The sequence below is a fragment of the Rattus rattus genome, chromosome 1 (assembly GCF_011064425.1).
Source record: "Rattus rattus isolate New Zealand chromosome 1, Rrattus_CSIRO_v1, whole genome shotgun sequence".
NCBI lineage: Eukaryota > Metazoa > Chordata > Mammalia > Rodentia > Muridae > Rattus > Rattus rattus.
The window spans coordinates 251,912,504-251,932,754 of NC_046154.1; the positions used below are offsets into that span (position 1 = coordinate 251,912,504).

Sequence of the window (20,251 nt, forward strand, 5' to 3'; positions counted from 1 at the left end):
GCATGTCTCAAATTTTCTTTAATGGAAATTGTGTTTTATTTTGCTAGCAAGCGTGCTTTATTCTGAGAAGGAGATGGTCAAGTAGAAGTGTGTTAGAACCAGAAGGCAGCGGTAAGGCCAGTGACCACTACTCCCACTTGCTGCTTCGTAGGGTGACTTCGCAGCTGCTGCTGCCAACCTACAGACCTGCTTATCCGTTTTGGGCCGGGCGCTGCCCACCTCCCGCCTGGACTTGGCCTGCAGCCTCTCCTGGAACGTGATCCGCTACAGCCTGCAGAAGCTGCGCCTGGTACGCTGGTTACTCAAAAAGGTCTTCCAGCGCTGGCGGGCTACCCCCGCCACTGCAGCCGGCTTTGAGGATGAAGCTAAGAGCAGTGCGAGGGATGCGGCCCTGGCCTACCACAGGCTGCACCAGCTGCACATCACAGGTGAGAAGGGAAGGTTCCCGAGTGTCCATTCCTTAGTTTGCTTTGCAAGAACTCCTCTTGACTGAAGCCATTTTGCATGGCTTTAAACCAGGCACTAGCCTACACTGTGGTTGTAAGTCACCATGTAGGTGCTGAGAATTGAACCTTGGTCTTCTGAAAGAGCAGTGGTGTTCTTTAACCATTGAGCTTAACCATTTCTATGCTGGACCTGGGCGTAGAGGCACAGGCCTGTAATCCCGGCTCTCAGAGACAGGCAGGCAGATCTGAGTTCCAGGACAACCAGGACTACACAGAGAAACTCTGTCACAAAGAACAAACCAATCCCTTTTTTTTTTTTTTTTTTTTTTTTTTTTTTTCTTTTTTTTTTTTGGAGCTGGGGACCGAACCCAGGGCCTTGTGCTTGCAGGCAAGTGCTCTACCACTGAGCTAAATCCCCAACCCCACCAATCCCTTTTCTAAGATGGGCATTATTCATAGTACCATCTCTGCAGTCTTAAGCATGGCCAGGACACATACCTATAATCCCAGCACCTGGAAGGTTCAGGACTGCAAGATCATCCTTGGTCAACCTGAGCTACATGAGACCTTGTCTCAAAAAAAGAAGAAAAAGAGATAGGACTAGCAAGATGGCTCATTTGGTAGGAAGACACTTGCCATGGAGCATAATGACCTAATTCAACCCCATTGACTCCATGGCAGGAGCAAACTAAGTCCCCCAAGTTGTGCTGGACTTACAAGGACATTTAATTGGGGTTGGCTTACAGGTTCAAAGGTTCAGTCCAGTATCATCAAGGCGGGAACATGGCAAAATCCAGGTAGGCTTGGTGCATGAGGAGCTGAGAGTTCTACATCTTCAGCCACAGGGAGCCAGGAACAGACTGCTAGGAGGAGGTCCCCAAGCCCATCCCTACAGTGACACACTTCCTCCAACAAGGCCACACCTTCTAGGCCCACTCCCTGAGCCAAGCATATGCATACCATCACAAAATGTTTAAAATAAAAAGTGTTGCTCTCAATGGCTGTCTCTGGTTTCCTGTTCAGGAGTTTGGTTTGCTAACGGAACTGAGAGAAATGGGAGGAAATGCCCGTTTCTAAGCCAGGCCATGATGCAATATGTTGGACAGTTGCTATGAGGCACAGAGGAGAAATACTAAATAGCCATTGGACCTGTGGGGTCTGCAGTGCAAAGGACAAGTGGGACAGTGTAGTCAAGACAGGAACTGTCAGCTGGGCGTGGGGGCTCATCCTTTTATCCCAGCACTGGGGAGGCAGATGCAGATGGGACATTGAGTTTGAGGCCAGTTTGGTCTACGGAGTGAATTCCAGGTCAACCAGCAGCACAAGGTGAGAGCATGTCTCAGAAAAAGAAACAGACCTGCCTAAGAGGGACAGCAGTGAAAGGTCAGAGGAGAGTGAGAAGTTTGGCCTGGGGTAGGAGGGGCAGGGTGAAGACAAAGGATTGACGAGATGTTGCTGCTGTATCCACTAGCGGTAAGGTGAGTAAGAGCTGCCTGTTGGGTGTGGTCTGGGGTACCAAGCATTCCCTGTGGCTTTGAATGTTGGGTGGGGGTGGGGTAGACCTAGTCATCTAGAACGAGGTGAGATTGTGGCCTTCAGCTTTAGCAGGATATCCTCCTCCTCAGATCTGTCCTGCCATTCCGCTTTTGTTCTTGGTTTTTTTTGCCCCTCATGGTGCCCTTAGAACAAACTCCGCACCCCAATCTCTGACCAGGAGACGGAGCTGCTCGGTTTCAAGAGTTGCAGCTAGAGCAGTCAGTTTCCATCACCCATCTCTGCATTCGCTGGACATTCTCTCCTCCGGGACCTAGGGGCCTCCGAAGGGATAGGGCTGACCCCAGCATGGCTTTCATACTGTACTCTGTCCTCTCTCTGAAGGGGAAAGCTTAGAGCTTCGTGGGGAAAGCAGACAGCCCACACTAATACCAAGTGACCTCTGGGAGCGTCACATGCTCTTCATAAGAAAGCAGCTGGGTAGGAAGACCCCCTCATGGTAAGGGTGAGAGTTCATGGAGGCCCTGAGGTCAGAAGGCTGATCAAAGCAAGAGACTGTCATTAAATGAAAGCTCAAAACAGCTACAGTGGTCCTTGGGTCTGTGCCAGGGGCACTTTGTCCTCTGACCTCACAGTGTAAGCCAACTCTACTGATCCCACGTGTGTGCGACTAGCATTGTTCCCATCTGTTTCCCCCCTGAGACGTATGTAAGGAGAGGGTAAGGAAACTTTAGAAATTCAGACCTTTACAGCAGAATGTGGGCACTCTATTGACACTGCTTTGGAAATATTGTACCCACACACCTGAATTCTATGTAGTGACCATCAATCCCAGCAGCTAATCCTAACAGTCACATAACCAGAAGCCGAGTTCCAGACAGCCGGAGAGACAGGCAACCACGTAGCCAGGAACTTGCTGAGCCTGCAGCCCATCTGGACCTTTCTGAGCACAAAGGCCACTTCTTTTCTCCTCTGGCACCTCTTTGACACAACTAAGAGGAGATATTTACTTTGGCTCTCGGTTTGGAGAGTATAGTCCATGGCGGCAGAAGGGAGTTTCAGCCACAGAGAGAAGCAAAGGCAGCCTGGATCTGGAGATCCTCAAAGGCCACCCCAGTAGCTTCCACCCATCACCTAGGCCCCACCTCATAAAGGCTCCACAGCCTCCCCAGGTGGGGGGCACCAGCAAGTGTGGACCCCATGCTAACACCCCTGAGTCTGTAAGTGACAGTTTACGATCACGTTAATGATTGTACTGGAGAGGCAGAGGGACTGTGTTGTCTTGGGAACTCTGTCAACATCAGTGTCCGTTTCTGCCCGCCCTAGGGAAGCTTCCAGCAGGATCTGCCTGTTCCGATGTGCACATGGCTCTGTGTGCTGTGAACCTCGCCGAGTGTGCAGAGGAGAAAATCCCACCAAGCACACTTGTCGAGATCCACCTGACCGCTGCCATGGGGCTCAAGACCCGATGCGGGGGCAAGCTGGGCTTCTTGGCTGTGAGTATCTTCCGTTCCTGTGTACCTTACTCTCCCCACCCCTGTGGTAAAGTGGCTAAAGAAACAACTTAAAGAAAGGACTTTTTTTTAAGGGTGTGGTCCAGCATAGCAGGGAGGGTGTAGCAGCAGTGACAGGCTGGGCCTAGTTACATTGCAGTAGCAGTTAGGAGTCAGATAAACCAGGAGCAGGGGCCAGCCTACACCCCTAAAAGTTACCCCTGTACCCCTTTATAAATCTCATTTGGACCCCGTGGCCAAAACGTTCCACAACTCCCAAAAGTGGGGGCCGCCAGCTGGGGACCAAGCATTCAGTCACACGAGTCTCTGAGTGACATTTTGCAATCAAGCCATAATGTTTCTGTCCCACAAATTTCCCTGAGCACCTTCCCGTCCTGGAGCTAGAAATCAGAATATGGTGCAACACATTTGAAGGGTCGGGGCTTTCACTTGCTCTTCCACAAATGCTTGGAGCGCTGAGGAAAAGACAGCAAGATGTCCCCCTTGCTGGGTTTTCAGGCAGAAATGTATAGCATGCCTCTGTGGGATTCACATGTAACTCATTCTGAGACTCTTGTTACAGCTCCTGCCTATTTAATTTATCCACAGATTGTTTTGAGGGAGTGCCTTGTATCGATCTCAGGACTTTAGATCCACAAATAAAAAACGGCAGAGCTCTGAAAAGATTGCAGGTCAGATGCAAGGTGGGAAGTGAAGTTAGGGAGTGCGTCCCTCAACGCCTGGCAAGGGGCCAGCGCTGGTTGTTCACAGCTGGCTGCTTCCCAATCCTCGCTAGTTCACATCTGCTGACCTCGGGCTTTCTCTTACTCCGGCAGACAGGCACATTTCACTCAGTGCCCCACTTTGCATAGATAACTAAACACACTGCTTGTGTCCGGAATGGGATTATCTTATCTCCGCTTGTCTCCACCTGGTAATGGACGTGATAAGCTGAGAACAGACCAAGAACATGTCTGTGGTAACACTGATCTATCGCCACAAGTGTATCATTGTAGTCTACACCACAGCAGACGTAAGGAAGGAAACTCTCCACTCTGTTGTTATGACCACAAGTGAGATATCCATCGGTTGCTTCATCAGAGGATTTCACTTAGCTCCCGTTCTGGACCAGGCACTCCAGGAATGGGTAGTACATGGGAGTGTGTTAGCCGGCAGGAGACCCAGGAGGGTTCAGGCTTTCAGGAAGACACGTGGATAAGCACAGAGACAGGATCGTCTCGTCACCCTGAAGCCCCACTTAGCTTCACCAGGCACATTGCTGAGATGCCGCTGCCCTCATAAAAGAGCGCAGCCGGGGCTAAGCCCGCACTCAGCAGCTGGGGCTCAGGGAGATGGCACCACGGTAATTGTCTCTAAAAGCTGCTGGCTGTGGCACACCTTGTTGAACCATCTGCTTGTGCGGTTAAAGCAGGAGGATCCCTTGTGCCTAAAAGTCCAAAGCTAGTCTGGGCAGCATGGCAAGACCTTATCACAAAGCAGGAGAGAGAGAAAATCACCCTTGCCGGTGGCGTCTCCCATAGGCAGCTGCATGCCAAATCTGCCGTCAGCGGTTTTCTGTGTAGTTCCCCGGACGTCCTCCAGCACATACGGCATCCACATCGTCATCCACACCAAGTGATTGGTTATACCTTAAACCTTGGTTTCCCTTCAGTTTTTTAACTTGGTGAGAGATCTTGGGCATCTTTGTTCTGCAGAGGTGGCTGGCACTTGTGTGGGCTGTTTGGAGCACTTACCGTTACAGACCGCTACGGAAAGGAAGCATTTTTCTATCGTCACCCACCTCTGTGAGCACAACCTCATACTAAGCCTCTAGTGATGGTGCCCCTGGGGCAAAGGGTATAAACACCTGAAACTTTAGTAGTGTTGCCGGGTAAGGTGAGAGGAGAGTGGTGGACGTCTGGTGTGACTGCCCCTTTCTGCCTGTTCCCTTTTTGGTTCTTTTTTTTTTTTTTTTTTTTTTTTTTTTTTTTTTTTGGGCTGGGGACGAACCCAGGGCCTTAAGCTTCCCTAGGCAAGCGCTCTGCCACTGAGCTAAATCCCCAACCCCGCCTGTTCCCTTTTGGAGCAGCTGGATTAAGAGTTGCAGACACAGGGTTGGTGAGATGGCTCGGCAGTTAGCAACACTGTCTGCTCTCTCAGAGGTTCTGATTTAATTCCCAGCAACCACATGGTGGCTCACAACCATCTGTAAGGGGATCTGATGCCCTCTTCTGGCCTGCAGATGTATATGCAGCAGAGCACTCATGCATGTAAATAAAAAATTTAAAAAAAAAAAAAAAAAGATTTGCAGACAGGCTGGGTGGTGGCACAGGCCTTTAATCCCAGCACTCAGGAGGCAGGTGGATCTCTGAATTCAAGGCCAGCCTGGTCTCCAGAGCAAGCTCCAGGATAGCTCGGGCTACACAGAGAAACTTGTCTTGGAAAGAAAAGAAAAAGAGTCAAAGACAAAAAGGTCCAGGTATTGGGCGCAAACAGGACTCACCTCTAAATGCCTTAGAGTTTGTCCGTGCTAGCAGGTTTTTCCCATTTGCTTAGTTGTTAGTGGTTCTATTATTCTAAAAAGTATTTATGTCTTAATTAGTTGAGTAGCACGAAGAGAGATCAGATGGGCAACTGAAAGAGGAGATGGTGTTTTCTTAGACCTTTGAGGCAGATTTTTAAGATTTACTTTTCTGCGTCTGGGTGTTCTGTCGGCATATATATGTCTGTGCACCACGTACATGCCTGTGAGCCACCATTCGCGTTGGTTTAGTTTGGTTTTTACACAGGGTCTCTCTAGCTAAGCAGCCTTGGTGGTCCTTGAATTCACTGCCTAGACCAGGCTTACCTCAGACTCACAGAGGTCCCAAATGCTGGGGTTAAAGGAGTAGGCCACCACACTCAGCTTGCCACTTCTTCAGCATGGCTGTTAGAGACTCAGATTGGGCACAGCACCCCATTCCCTGGTCCACACAGGTTTCCACATGCTAACTGCTTCTTAAAACAAGACAGAACAAACAGTCAGAAAAAAGGACGGTAGTGTGGGCTGGCTTTTGCAATGTGAGGCACCTTGGTCTGTTGCTTTCTCTACAGGGTGTCCATGTGATGTCAGACGTCCATGTTTTCAGTTGCGGGTAGCACTTGGCTCCCGCGAGCACTCACTGTGGCACTCAGGGTGCTTGGCTCGCAGTCACCAGCTGTAATGGAGGGCTGGAGTGCGTCCAGGCGCACGGGGCAGCTCCCGAGATCCAAGCAGTGCTGGGCGGCTGCCTTACCTCATGCCAGGCAGTTAGCAGATGAGCTATGGGAGAGACTCCTGCAGCCCAGGAGAGGCCTGGCATCTCCAGAATTTAGAGGGAACGTATTTTTCTAATTGGGAAATTATAACTGGGCTATAAAGCCAAGAAAATTAAAAGAGCAATAAAAATCACTCTCACAGTTTTCTTTATAGAAGCCTTGATAGCTGTGTTGTCTGTTCTGGATTTATATGTCTTATTAGTTCAAACCACTAAGGGGAGACTTGCTACCAGCTGATGCTTAAGTTTAGACCCCAGGGACTCTCACACCCTCCTCTGGCCTCTGTGGGTATTGCATTCATGGTGCACAAACAAAGTATTTTAAAATTTTAATGTCAGACCAGGCTTGGTGGCCATACTTTTAATCCCAGAATTCAGGAGGCCTGGGCAGGTGGATCTCTGTGAGTTCAAGGACAGCTAGAGCTACAAAATGACACACTGTCTCCAAACAATTTTTGTTGTTGTTGTTGTTGTTGTTGTTCTTAATGTCTAAACTATGATTTCAATGTTAGGAGGAAAAAAAAGAACTCCAGTTACAAATATATTTTAACTTAATAAATTTTCTAAATGGCTTCAGCGGGTTCTTGCCATATGGCCTGAAAGGCTTTTTACTTCTCTGTATCACCCTTGGATCCCTAGAGAGACCAGCACTTTGCATTTTTCCTTAGAACAATCACCGTATTACCTTGCTAACCAGCCCTGGAATATACTCGTGCACAATGCGCTCGAGTGTGCGCACGCACACACACACTCACACACACGCACACACACATGAAGCGGTTCCACTTTGAAGGTCATAGCGGGTCATACGTTCTGCTGTATTGGGTCTCACGATATCCTGTTCTCAAGGCTGGGCAGTAAATAAGAGGAGAGACTGTCATCACTACTTCTAAGTGAAATGCTCTCCTGGTCTCATAGGCTGCTGTAACAGTGCAGTAAGTCTGTGTCTGTAGGCCAGCTTAGCCAGGCAGCGTTCTCTCCTCAGGCGGCTGTCCCCGTGTTCCCCTTCAGAGCCTTCCCAGCGCATCCTTGAGTGGCTGTGCTTTGGCCGTGCTATTTCTGACGCTGGCATTCAAGTTTTCTGAAGCTGTTACATTAGCTGATTGCTGCTTAAAGTCTATTAAAGGTCAGAACCATCAGCCTCCCTGACCCTGAGATAGATGCCCTCGTTAGAGACAGTGCCTAAGCTGGAGAAGGGAAGTTCCCAGACCAGCAGCCCTGTGGCAGGCTCCCCGAGCTCCCAGTGTGCTTCTTCCTGCCCATCCACCTCTGCTCAGCTCCCAGTTCCGATGGAGTAGTTTTATCGATGAGAAATCATGAACTATAGAGTGGAGATATAATCACTCAATGACAGAATTAGGGGCCAGGGTTGGGGAGAAAAGAATTTCTAATGCCAACAGACAGTGGTGTTCTTCTGTTTGTCTAACACTGGGGCCCTAGAACTATGTTGTCTTGGCTAGGCACTGTTGGTTTGAATTCCAGACACTTTTAACATCCCTTGTTTTGGTTTGTTTTGGTTTTGAGACAAGATCTTACTGTGTAACCCAGGCTGTCTTGGAACTCACTCTGTAGACCAGGCTGATCTCATAGAGATCCACCTGCCTCTCCCTCCTGAGTGCTGGGGTTAAAGAAAGGTATCTATGCTACTGTGCTTGACTCAGTGTCCCTTTCTTATAGAGCTAGAGAGATGTCTCTCAACAGATGTTGGTTACAAAGGTGTGTGTGTGTGTGTGTGGGTGTGGTTGTGTGCTTGTGTGTGTGTGGTTTCAGCTATAAAGAAAAACAAAATTATGAAATTTGAAAAAATAATGGATGGATCTAGGAATTATTGTATTAACCAAAGCAGCCTCAGAAAGGTGAATCCCACTTTGTTGGTCACATCTTGGGGGGGGAGCTGGAAGGACACCGAAAGCCGTGTTGAGAATAGGACATGTGCACACAAGAGCAGGCGACTTAAAAACAAAAGGGGTGCGCATTTAATCCTAGCACCTGGGAGGCAGAAGCAAGTGATGACTCTGGGTTCAAGGCCAATCTGGTCTATAGAGCGAGTTCTAGGATATCCAGGGCTACACAGAGAAGATCTGTCTTGGAAAAATAAAAACAGAGAGAGAGGCACAGCCAGACAGAAAGGAGACTACTGGAAGCGAACAGGTCGGAGAGGAGAAATGGAGGAAAATTAACCAAAACACATCTTGGAAATGCTAAGATGAAACCTTATCCCTTGTTAATTTTAAAAAGAGGCTGGAGAGAGCTCCGCTGTTAGGAGCACTTGCTGTTCTTGGAGGACCAAGTCTAGTTCCCAGCACCCACACCCAGTGGCTCACAACCACCTGTAACTCCAGGTTCAGGTCTGACACCTCCGTTAGCATTCCTCCTAGGCTCGTCCAGCAGTTACCTAGCAACAGCCAGGTAGGCCTCTTTGGCCTCTCTTTGCTCTCTCTGCCCTCCTTCACTCTCTCTGACCCCTTTCTCCCTCTCTTCCCTTCTGTCTCTCTCTGTCCTTCTGTCCCTTCTCTTTCTTGTCTCTACTCCCTTCTCAACCCCCTTCCATGCCCCAAATAAACTATTCTGCACTAGACCTGTGGAATGGTTGGTACCTCGCACGGAGAGATGCCTCGGCATGGGCTGGCCGCCACACCCTACAGTGGTCTACAAAATATCTCCTTGGTTTACAAAACACATCAACCTCTTCTGGTCTTAAGGGGACACCCGCGGTGCACATATACGTAGAAAAATGTTTTTTTCTTACATTAATTTCCATCTAAGTTTGTGTAGGGGAAAAGAAGTCTTTTTCTAGTCTTTCTTCTCGGGTTGGGGCTCATTCAAGGGCGGCATGAGACTTTCTGTTGAGGCTTTCTGTCAGGGTCACACATACACACAAGCCTCCTACTGTCTAGTGTGATTCTGAGCACTGACTCTGTATTTCTCTGTAAACTCTCTGTAAGAGAACTGAAAAATCAGCCAAAAAACATAATTTGCCTAAAAAAAAAAATCCTGTAAAAGATATGCAACTTCAATGACACGAGAAGTCCCAGGATTGAGGGCCTACTTGGCTAGGCACTCACAGTGCCACAGGTAGAGTTGGGAACGTCTGAGGCCCCTTCCTAGGTAATCACTGGAAACCAGCAGGTGAAGGAGAAGTTTTGAAGGCTCAGATAGCTTAGCGGCCGGGGTATGGCAAGGACCCCACTGTGTGCACCTGGCCCTGCTCCCTGGCCGTACTTACCAGGCCTGGCAGGTTCCGCAGAACACAGATCACTTTGGGACTCATTCAGGGCCTGTCTTCCATTGATCTCCGTCTCCAGCGTTCTGCCACCTTGATGTCACGCCTGGTTCTTCTCTTTCATAGAGCTACTTCTTAAATCGTGCCCAGAGTCTGTGTGGCCCAGAGCATAGTGCTGTCCCCGACTCTCTGCGCTGGCTGTGCCATCCCCTGGGCCAGAAGTTTTTCATGGAGCGAAGCTGGTCGATCAAGTCAGCAGCCAAGGACAGCCTGTACTGCGCCCAGAGGAACCCAGGTGAGGGTGCTTTCTCCACTGCTCAGAGCTGATGACAGGTGCTACACCGGAGACAAGCGGGCCAGGTGCCTCCACCTTACATCTTGTTCCTTTCCTCTCTTTTGAGCCTCAAAGGATAAGTAACTTTCCTGAGGTGAGAGCCTGTAACTTAGCTCGGTTTGTAGCTCTGTTGTGTTGGGCAGTCAAAGCCTGTGGTCACCACATGACAGGGCCACACATGATAAGTTGTGATTAGGCACCAGCTATATTCTTAGCCCTTGTTCTAGACACTTTGGAGATGTCAAAGGTATGGGGTGTGCTGTTCCCTGGCCTGGGGCCTTCTGGCCCCATTGGGAGGGCAGAGAGCCTTTCGAGGAGCAGTTAGGGAACAATAGGCAGCCGGCAGTCACTAGTGCTCAGAATGGTGACAGGGACAGGGCTCCAGGCACCGGAAGGAGACGCAGGCTTTCTGTCTCTGGTGTTTGATGGTGATTGGAGTCGACTTGCCCAGGCTTAGCGTACAGAGTCTGACAGGGTGGACTCTCACAGGGAACACTGGAGCAGTTGCCTGCATGGTCTCTCGGCTGAGTAGGTAGTCAAGCTCTGTGAGTACAGAGGGGATGTCAGACATGGGGAACAGGGCGAGCTTGTGGTTTGCTTTTAAACTGCTGTGCAGTATAAAGATTATGTGTGACACTAAAAATTGAAGGATTGAAGGAAGGAAGGAAAAGGAATGACAGACAGATCCTCTGACAGCTCTGTCCACAGGGCAGACCTCCACAGACTGCTCTTCCTCCCGTGCTTCCCAGGGCCAAGCCTCACAGAGAGAGTGTCCAGAAACGCCCCTCCTCCTCTGGGCCAAATTGGTGCTGGGAACAGAAGGGACTAGTGAGTCTATAATAAGGGCCTACCAGAAAAGGGACTCGTCAGCCATTATGTGCTTTGCAGCCCTGTCCAGTCAGCTTAGGCCAAGCGTGGCTGATCGCAGGAGACATGGGCTTCTCCATAGCCAGGAGCGCTGCAGCCCACTGCCGTCTTTTCCTTCCGGGCCATCAGTGCTCACAAAGACAGAAGGCCTCTCAACATTTTATTTTCTGTTTCCTGGTAAGGCTGTACAGCCGTTACCTTACACCTCCAACTTGGAACTTCCGAGCCCGAGCCATTGTGGAGGGCACCTGCGCAGACACACATGCCCTTTGGGGGGTAGTTTAGAACCACACAAGGGCCTGGCTGTCCTAGCGGCTCATAGGTAATTCTTATCTTTCCATCCTTTTTTTTAAGTTTGTTCATTTTGTTTGTGTTTGGTAGGGGCAAGCACCACAGTACTCAAGTCAGGGCCATTTGTTCTTTCCTACTGTGCGAGCTGCAGGGCTGAACTCAGGTCCTCACGCTTGGTGGCAGGCACGTTTACTTCACTGAGATACCACCAGCCCTTAAAGGGTAATCGTGGGTTTGGTTAAGAAAGATTTGGTCCCTGTCACTTTCCCTACCTTTTTACACTGTACAAAGTCTCTCTCTCTCTCTCTCTCTCTCTCTCTCTCTCTCTCTCTCTCTCTCTCTTTTCTTACTGAACAAGACTTTCAGAATCTAAAGTTTAACAGGTACAAAACATGCCTGCTTTCACGGAGGTGTCCCCCAGCACTAGAGGGCTCATGAGAAAGACACATATAACCCTTCTTTTCTCTTCAGCTGACCCCATTGCCCAGGTACACCAGGCTTTCTGCAAACACCTGCTGGAAAGAGCTGTGGAGGCCTTGGTGAGGCCTCAGGCCAAGAAGAAGGCAGGCGACCGGGAAGAAGAGAGCTGGTAAGGTCCCCAGGCCTTGACTCTGCCTCGGGCTAGTGCCCTGAGGCGGCATAACTCCCCAGAACAGTCAGTCAGCGGTTGTTTTCAATCAGAGGTCTAGCTCAGACGCCACAATGCCCTTTTTTTCACCTTTCCCATCCCTTCACCAACTGGGGCTAGTTGTCAGAGCAAGTTAGAAATGGATGAATTTGCTTTGCTTTTGGGGACAGAGAGCAGTGAACTGTTGAGAGAGACAGTGAGGTACGGCGAGCTCACCAGGCAGGCACAGCTGGCCCAGAGAGCTTGGAAGCCCAGCTTTCGGTGAACATGGCTCCTCTTTCACAGATTAATACCCGATAAACCAAAAGATACCTAAGTCATGCCGTCCCAGGTCCTGGTTGCAGTGCACCTGAGAATGAGGGAGGGACAGACCTACCTAGGCAGTAGGGATTTCTGAAAGAATGTGGCTTTGGAGTCTCGTCTGGAGGAAGAGTCAAGGTTGTCCATGGAGGGAGGGGGCCAGCACTAGGGTAGTCTTTCCTGGCACAGGGAAGAGCATCAGCAAAAGGCTTCCCTGAGAGCGTGTGTGTGTGTGTGTGTGTGTGTGTGTGTGTGTGTGTGTGTGTGTGTGTGTGTGTGAGTGTTGGGCATGGGCAGAACTGGTGAGCCCCGAGTGCTGGGAAAGGGAGTTAGCAAGGCCGTTCAGTCTTACAACTGGATCTCTAAGCAGCCAGTCTTAGAGATGTAAATCTGCATGCGGATAAGTAAGTTAAGGCCATACATACGTAAGTGTGGTCTTTCTGTATGTCATAAACATGGGACCCTCTGTTTCTCTTTTTAGTGAATTTTCCAGTGCTCTAGAGTTTTTGAAATTACTTCACTCTTTTGTGGACTCTGTGGGATTTGTGGCCTCACCATTCTCCAGCAGTTCTGTGCTCAGGTCAGCCCTTGGTGAGTATCTGGGTGGCTTCGCTGTCCTGAGAATGTTTAGTACATTCTGTCCAGGCCCCTCCCCCGTGCCCCTCTGGAACCAGGAGTCTATCTTAAAGCATCTTCCCTTGTTCCCTAGTCCTAGGTTCATATCTGTGTCCACCAGGATGCCCCAACCCATAGTTGTCCCTTATGAGCAACATTCTTTGAGCAGAAACGAATGGTCCTTGTATAAATGAAGCAGTGAGTAGGTCATTTACCCCACTGAGGCCCTGGCTGGGTAGCTTAGGTCAGGACCCTTTCCATATGCACAGGACAAGCAACAAAGGACCTAACAGGTATTCACCTTAACTACAGAAGGACCCTGGAGCTGGCTCCTAACACTCCCCGCTGGGAAGGTTCCCACCTGTACCACCCAGCTCCCCACTGCCTCGGCTGCAGTCTCCCCTGCTGACTACAGAGCTAAGGTTTATTTGCTTCTCCCTCTAAACTGCCATCAGAATGATGGTGCATCAGCAGCCACATCTCAGCCTCTGAAATACCTGGGGAAGCATAAGTTAAATGTGCTTGGCTGGGCGGTGGTGGTGCACTTTAGTCCCAGCACTCGGGAGCAGAGGCAGGCAGGACTCTGCGTTCCAAACCAGCCTGGTCTACAGAGTGAGTTCCAGAACAGCCAGGGCTACACAGAGAAACCTTGTCTCTAAATAAATAAATAAATAAATTTTTAAAAAATATAATATTAAAGTGAATGTTTTTGTTAAACTTCTACCAGCGTCCTAATGATAAGAGTACCAAGTATGGGCTTACTGGGTTAACAGGAGTGTGTGGTGCAGTTCTTGATCCACACTACCAGGTCATGAGGGAGAGTAACCTGAAGATCCTCTGCCCATCACCATCACCACACATCAAGATGCCACATGACATCCAGAGTTCCTTAGACTTGCCTCCTGGGTACTGATGGGTGCTTCCTGTTACTGTTCCCATCCAGGTCCCGATGTCGTCTGTCGGTGGTGGACGTCAGCGATCACCGTGGCCATCAGCTGGCTCCAGGGCGATGATGCAGCCGTGCGCTCGCATTTCACTGAAGTAGAGCGAGTCCCCAAGGCCCTGGAAGTGACTGAGTGCGTAAGCTCCTTCCTTGGTCATTAGTGTACCTCTCTCTGAGAGAATCGAGCAGGAGGGAGCAGGAGGGAGCAGGTCCAGACTGCATGTTGATCTGGGGTCAGAACTCTGTGGCAGATGGGAGCTGGGGGAGGGGCGGGGGAACCACAGAGAGGTGATCTGAGTCGGCCCAGCCCTGTGTGCGTGCTCTGCACAGCGCTCCAGGCGCCCTGGCTCATCACGGATGCTTGGGATGCCTCTTCCCTCTGCTTCCATGATGCCGTGCTATACAGAGGAGATGGACACAGCATAGCCTGGCAAATCCAGAAACAGCAGTGCGATGTAGCTGTGGCCACTGCAAGGAAGTCCTGCAGCTTGCGTGAGCCCCAGTTCAGTTTCCTTGCTGCTACCTGCTACTCCCCATCAGCGCTGTGTGCACGTGTGTGCATGCACATGCCTAACACGTACATACACATCTACTCAAATAGGTGCTTGTGGTACATGTGTAGAGGTCAGAGGACAGCCCACGACAATGGGTTCGTTCCCTCCACCTTGGACCAAAAGTCCATCAGCTTGGTGGCAGACCCCGTTACATGCTGAGCCATCTCTGTTTCCCCTGGCTTTTTTTTTTTTTTTTTTTTTCCTCTTTTTTAAATAAAGTTCCTATAGCAGGAGACAGAGACTTTGACATTCCCTCCTACACTTGGAGGTGTGCACCAGTTAACGATCAACAACCCTCCCTGACGGTACCCTGCATGGTGTTGGTTAGATCTGGGTGCCCTTGGTAACATTACAAAATGCAATGAGGCAGAAAGCCCCCTGGGGGACTGAAAGCCAAGGCACGTTCTTGCCAAGAGTCCTGCGCAGAGCCTGGATGGGCCAAGAGGAGCAGGAGGGAGCGGCTTGAACCGTCCGTTACCTTGAGGTGGCCCAGTTTTTAAGCCCCTATGCAGTGAATGCCTGTCCCTGTGCGGACCCTGCAGTGGCGCTCCTACCTGAGTGTGTCTGCCTCTGACTCACCTGAACACGTGGAGGTCAACAAGCAGGCTACCTGAGGTCACTCTGCCACTGCCTCAGAGCCACAGCGGTCTGCAACGCTGCCTGGCAGGCTTCCCTGCCTGGGGTCTTCCTGGCTCCTCTGCCGTTCAGAACTGCGATGGGTGAGCAGGCACCTCTGCCCAGTCCAGACCCGTAACACTGAACCTGGGCGCTCTCCAATCACCCTCAGGCCCAGGTAAGGACTGAACAGGAAAAGGCTTGACTCGGCTCAAAACCAGCATTTCCTGTCTGGCGCTGGCTACAGGAGACCACAGTGGCAGCATCACGGTGCCAGCAGATGCCACAGTGATGGAGGGTGTGACGATGCCGTCTACTTAGGCTCTCCCACCTGTTTGCTCCACAGCTAACCTGTTCTCACCTGCTTCTCTTCCCCCCGCTCACTGCTCTAGGAGTCCCTTAGTGAAGGCCGTCTTCTATGCCTGTAGAGCCATGCATGCCTCACTCTCTGGAAAGGCCGATGGGCAACAGAACTCCTTCTGTCATTGTGAGAGGGCCAGTGGTCACCTGTGGAGCAGTCTCAACGTCAGCGGCACTACTTCTGACCCTTCACTTAACCATGTGAGTGGGAACCCCTGGAGGATTCAGTGTAGTCTTACAAACACTCCCACCCCAAGCTTGCCTAGCTGTTGGGCTCTCTAAGGCACAGAAGCCAGAATAGTTGTTCCATTCCCCAGATGGAGCCTACTGGGGCGGACATACCTTTTGATTCCTGGGGCAAATGTGTTTGCACCGTCACCTCTCCCTGGCTCCCTTGATCCCAGATCCTGCTAGCAGGCAGCTTCCTGTGAGCCCAAGTGAACGGGCCAGGGCTCTGTGCTGCTCCCTGGGGCCTGGGCCAGCTGACAGCCCTGGTGCCTCTGCGGGCCTCCCTCCTGGCGGGCCGCCGTGGTGCATTGTAGTTGCATTGCATGTTCTGGCAGTACCTGTGCAATGTTTCCACAGTGCATCACGGAGGCCTGCCCTGGCTGCCCGCTGTGCTGTGGCCAAAGAGAGAGGACCCGGATCTAAGGGCACTGCTGACGGCCCACCTAACCATCCTGGAGAATAAGGACAGTGTCACAGCTGGTCCCCTAGGAAAATGTGTGCTGTAACACCAGGCCGGGGAGGGTGGGGGACAGGGAAGTTTTGGAAGGTTAGAACTAGCTGCCTTCTGGGCTTTGTCTCCCGTGGCTGGTCTGCAATGTCAAGGTAGCGGCTGTCAGCAGGCTTGGCTGCTTTATTGAAGTCAGGACAGCATGTCAACCCTATGAGGAAAGGCGTGTAGATCAGGGTAGGAGAATGGGCCTGGGAGAGAGTGGTCAGAGAGCAAGATCCAGTCCAGGCCACTTTCCCATGCGTGACGATGTTGCTCCTATGTCTACAACTCAGAAATGCCAACTTTGCCTAGAGGGAGGGTCTCTCACCTGTGTCCCCGAGGCTGTCAGCAGTCACAGGCTAGTATGACCAAGAGTTAGCACCTTGAGCAGGCAGCATAGTGCCCAAGTCCAACCTAGGTGAGATGGGAAGTGACTTCAGGGAATCTGCGTGCTGCTTGCAGGGCCACTCTCCCCTTACTGCCGCCCGTGCTGCTGGTGGGCTGCTGGGAGTCCAGGAGATAGCCTAGACTTGTCAGCGCCTGCACAGACTGCGGCTCCTACTGTGCGTGCAGAGTGCTTGTAAAATAGCTGTACTGCTGTTCCCATTTTATAGATGGGGAAACCAAGGCTTAGGTTAAGTCGCGTGCTAGGGTTCTGTAGCTGCTAAGACAGACATGAGAACACCGTGTGCCTCCGCCTTCATGATAGCTCACCTCTTTCTCCTCCTTCCACCTTCCTCCCCCTGTTCTCTGCCCAAGGCTCTGCTGCTGCCTCAGTCAGTCCCTTGGTTTCTCTGGGTGACTTATCCTTCAGACCCATCATAGGAGGCTCCCCAGGAGATGGAAAAATCTCTATATACCTCTCCCCTTCCTGCTACCTCAGACCCACGAGGATCTTCCTTCTGCCCCTGCTGCCTGTGCTGTGTCCCTTTTATTTAGGGCTTTGGTTTTCTTACCTGCAGAATGATGGGAACAGACCACACCCACCTCAGGGTGGGCAGTGCAGGATTAGTGCTCCTCCCAGATGTTCTTCTCAATCCCAGCTCCTGGGTTTGTACCTGGGTTCAGGCCCGGGGCTGCTACCTGTTGGGCTGAGGGTCTGGCAAGGAGCTGGGATCCTTGCACTAGGCACAGGCCGATCACCAGTCTCTCCCTGTGGTTTATCCTGTAGGTGGTCCAGCTGCTCACCTGTGATCTGCTACTGTCACTGAGGACAACACTCTGGCAAAAGCAGGCCAGCGCCAGCCAGCTCCTGGGCGAGACCTACCACGCATCAGGCACTGAGCTGGCTGGCTTCCAGCGGGACCTGGGCAGCCTTCGAAGGCTGGCCCACAGTTTCCGCCCAGCATACCGCAAGGTAAGGCCTAGCAGGTTGGTGGGATATGCAGGCTAGTGGGTGTAGTCTAGGGTCCAGCACTAAGACGTACCCATCAGTTCCTTTGCACACCGCTGTGGCCCGCCTCAGAGCCATGTGTCACCACCCAGTCCTGAGCACAAGGGAGCACAGTAGTTGTAACTAGTGTCAGACGGCAGCCTTACCGGAGCCCCATGGAAACTGACATTCACTGGAGTTTACTGTGTAAGCCACTTGGGAACGTCTCACCTGTGCCACCTTCTCTCCACAGCACCCCTACCTCTGCTACAGCATCTGAGTTAAGCCTCTGAGGAAGTGCGCACCTACACTTCTCTAGAGCCAAGTCATTCCGTCTTTGTTTACTGTGCTCATTAGAGTAATGTAGTGGGCATTTTGTTTAGTGTTAAGCAGAGTCTCCATATTACCTAGGCTGCCTTGAGTCTGCCTCAGCACCTCATGTGTGAATTACAGGCACATTCCTCCCGACCTGTGTGGCAGTCTGAGGCAGCAGTCAGGGTCTCCCCTTACTGTGTTATAGATTGCATTAAACGTTTCAAGTGGGGCATAGGGGAGTGACTAGAATCTGCTAAGTCAACCAGCCTTGCCTCAAACTCACTGAGATCCCTGACTCTGTCTCCCAGATGCTAGGATTAAAGGTGTGCACCATCATGCCCAGCTTAAAAATATATTTAATTTTTATTTGACACATAATAACCACATATTCACAAGTTATATGTAAGTATAAGTGTAATAATTATATTCGGCATAGCCTTCACTTTGGTTCTGGTTAGCATACAGTAATTACAGTCACTACACTAATCAGTGAGTTTCATTGTGACGTTCCCATGCATGCACACACGTGTATAAAATGAGCTTTGCTCCTCTTCAGTCCTGTTAGCCTCCCCACTCCTGCACCTTCCTCCTCTCTTCCTCAGTCCCCTTTCTTTTTCTTTGATTTTTCAATGACCCAGTGAGTTTTACTGGGTTTGTTCCTAAGCATGTGGAACCTTGCCAATGGCCACACCACTGACGATAATGTCCCAACTCCATCTCCCAGCAAATCTGTCACTGCATATAGGTCCTCACAAGAGGCCTGAGACCTCATGAGCTCACCTCACCCCATGACAGGAAGTTGGTCAGCCAAGTCCTGTGCAGCTCTTAATGGGAATTATAGCGTCTATGAACTCAGTACGCTCTGCTTGTGCCCCGAAACCTGTGTTGCTCCGCCCTGCTTCCTCCCCTTCCCCTCACACTGTTACTGTGTGAGGATCCGCATACAGGCACCTGGATTATTCTATGAGAGCAGAAGAGGATACCATATGACAAATGCTAAGGAAAGGAGTGAGCTGGGCTAGAAGGGGCGCTGAAAGGCAAGACCGTTAATGGGGAAGAAATCCCTCAGCCTGAAGTAACAGCCTCAGGGTCGTACTGAACACTGTGGCAAACCAAGACAATGGCCTGACAGGCATCAGAGCACGGGCAAGTAGCCTAATTGGTGGTGTGCCTGCCTGAAATGCACAAAGCCCTGTGTCAACCCTAGCACCAAATAAATCCCGAGTGTGGTGGCACACAGTTGTAATCCTAGCGCTCGGGACATGAAGGCACAAGGGTGGCCACCTAGTAAGCTGGAGGCCAGCACAGGCTACATAAGACCGTACCTCACCAACAAAGCCGAGAGAAACAGACGGGCAGGCAGGCAGGCAGACCCCTCCACAGGCAACATAAGACCGTATCTCACCAACAAAGCCAAGAGAGAAAGAGACAGACAGACAGACAGGCAGGCAGGCAGGCAGAACTGTACCCCACGGTTTGGGCTGCACCTCCCTTATAGAACCCATTCAGGTTAGACCTCTGGTCTGCTCACACACTGTATCAAATGCCTCCCTTAAAATGCCCTCTTTCGTGCCTGTCTTTGCTCAGGAAGCTTCAGGGCCCCTGTTCCCACATAGCATCACTGGCTACCCAAGAGGCTGAAGCAGGACTATTGCCAATTCAAGGCCAGCCTGGGGTCTCAAAGTTAGAAAGGCCAAGGGTGTAGCCCAGTGCAGAGAGCTTGCCAGACGTGTGTGAGGCCCTAGTTTCTATCTCTAAGGCTGGGGATGACAAAAGAGTTAGAGACCTAGACCTTGGCCTCCACCCACCAGAGGTTCCTGTTTTCCTACAGGCAGCTGATTGAGGCAGAGAGAGGACTTGGCAGGCCAAAGCGCTTGCTGTTAAACCTGATGGCCTGAGTCCAGTCCCCAGCACCCACCCACATGGTGGCAGGAGAAAGTCAACTCTCACAAATCCTACCTCCACATGCACAGTGGAGTGTTCACCCTCCACACAGACGCATTCAAACACACGAAAGAAATTCTATTCTTCCGAGCTGGCATGGTAACTCTTACCTTTGATCCTAGCCCTATGGTGGCAGAGGCAGGAGGATCACAGTGAATTTGAAACCAGCCTGGTCTATATTGGGAGCTCTAGACCAACCAGGACTACACAGTGTGACCCTGTCTCAAAGACAGACTTATCCCTGGAAGCATGCACCAAGTCCGACCAATCAATCTGCCACCCACATGTGACCAGGAGTGCAGTGAGCAGCGACACAAACCATGAACTACACCATGAGATTGCCCGTGTGTGTGATCTCCCTGTGGAGGGTGGGGGGTTGGCTGTACTGCACAGTCCTTTGGCGTGACCCTTGTAAAGGACAGTGTTGGGTTGCAATGTCAAGG

At 51.0% G+C, this 20,251-nt stretch overlaps 1 protein-coding gene across 1 annotated transcript in view; it reads left to right on the top strand.

Annotated features, from left to right (window-relative positions):
• Nucleotides 1-20,251, top strand: part of Srebf2 (sterol regulatory element binding transcription factor 2) — a 57,497-nt gene that overhangs the window by 34,683 nt on the left and 2,563 nt on the right. Inside the window, exons 10-17 of the mRNA XM_032918417.1 lie at nt 152-428; nt 3,267-3,436; nt 10,079-10,247; nt 11,916-12,033; nt 12,854-12,963; nt 13,931-14,063; nt 15,492-15,660; nt 17,349-17,534. Of these exons, the coding sequence (XP_032774308.1) occupies nt 152-428; nt 3,267-3,436; nt 10,079-10,247; nt 11,916-12,033; nt 12,854-12,963; nt 13,931-14,063; nt 15,492-15,660; nt 17,349-17,534 (1,332 nt within the window). The remainder of the gene's footprint in view (nt 1-151; nt 429-3,266; nt 3,437-10,078; nt 10,248-11,915; nt 12,034-12,853; nt 12,964-13,930; nt 14,064-15,491; nt 15,661-17,348; nt 17,535-20,251) is intronic.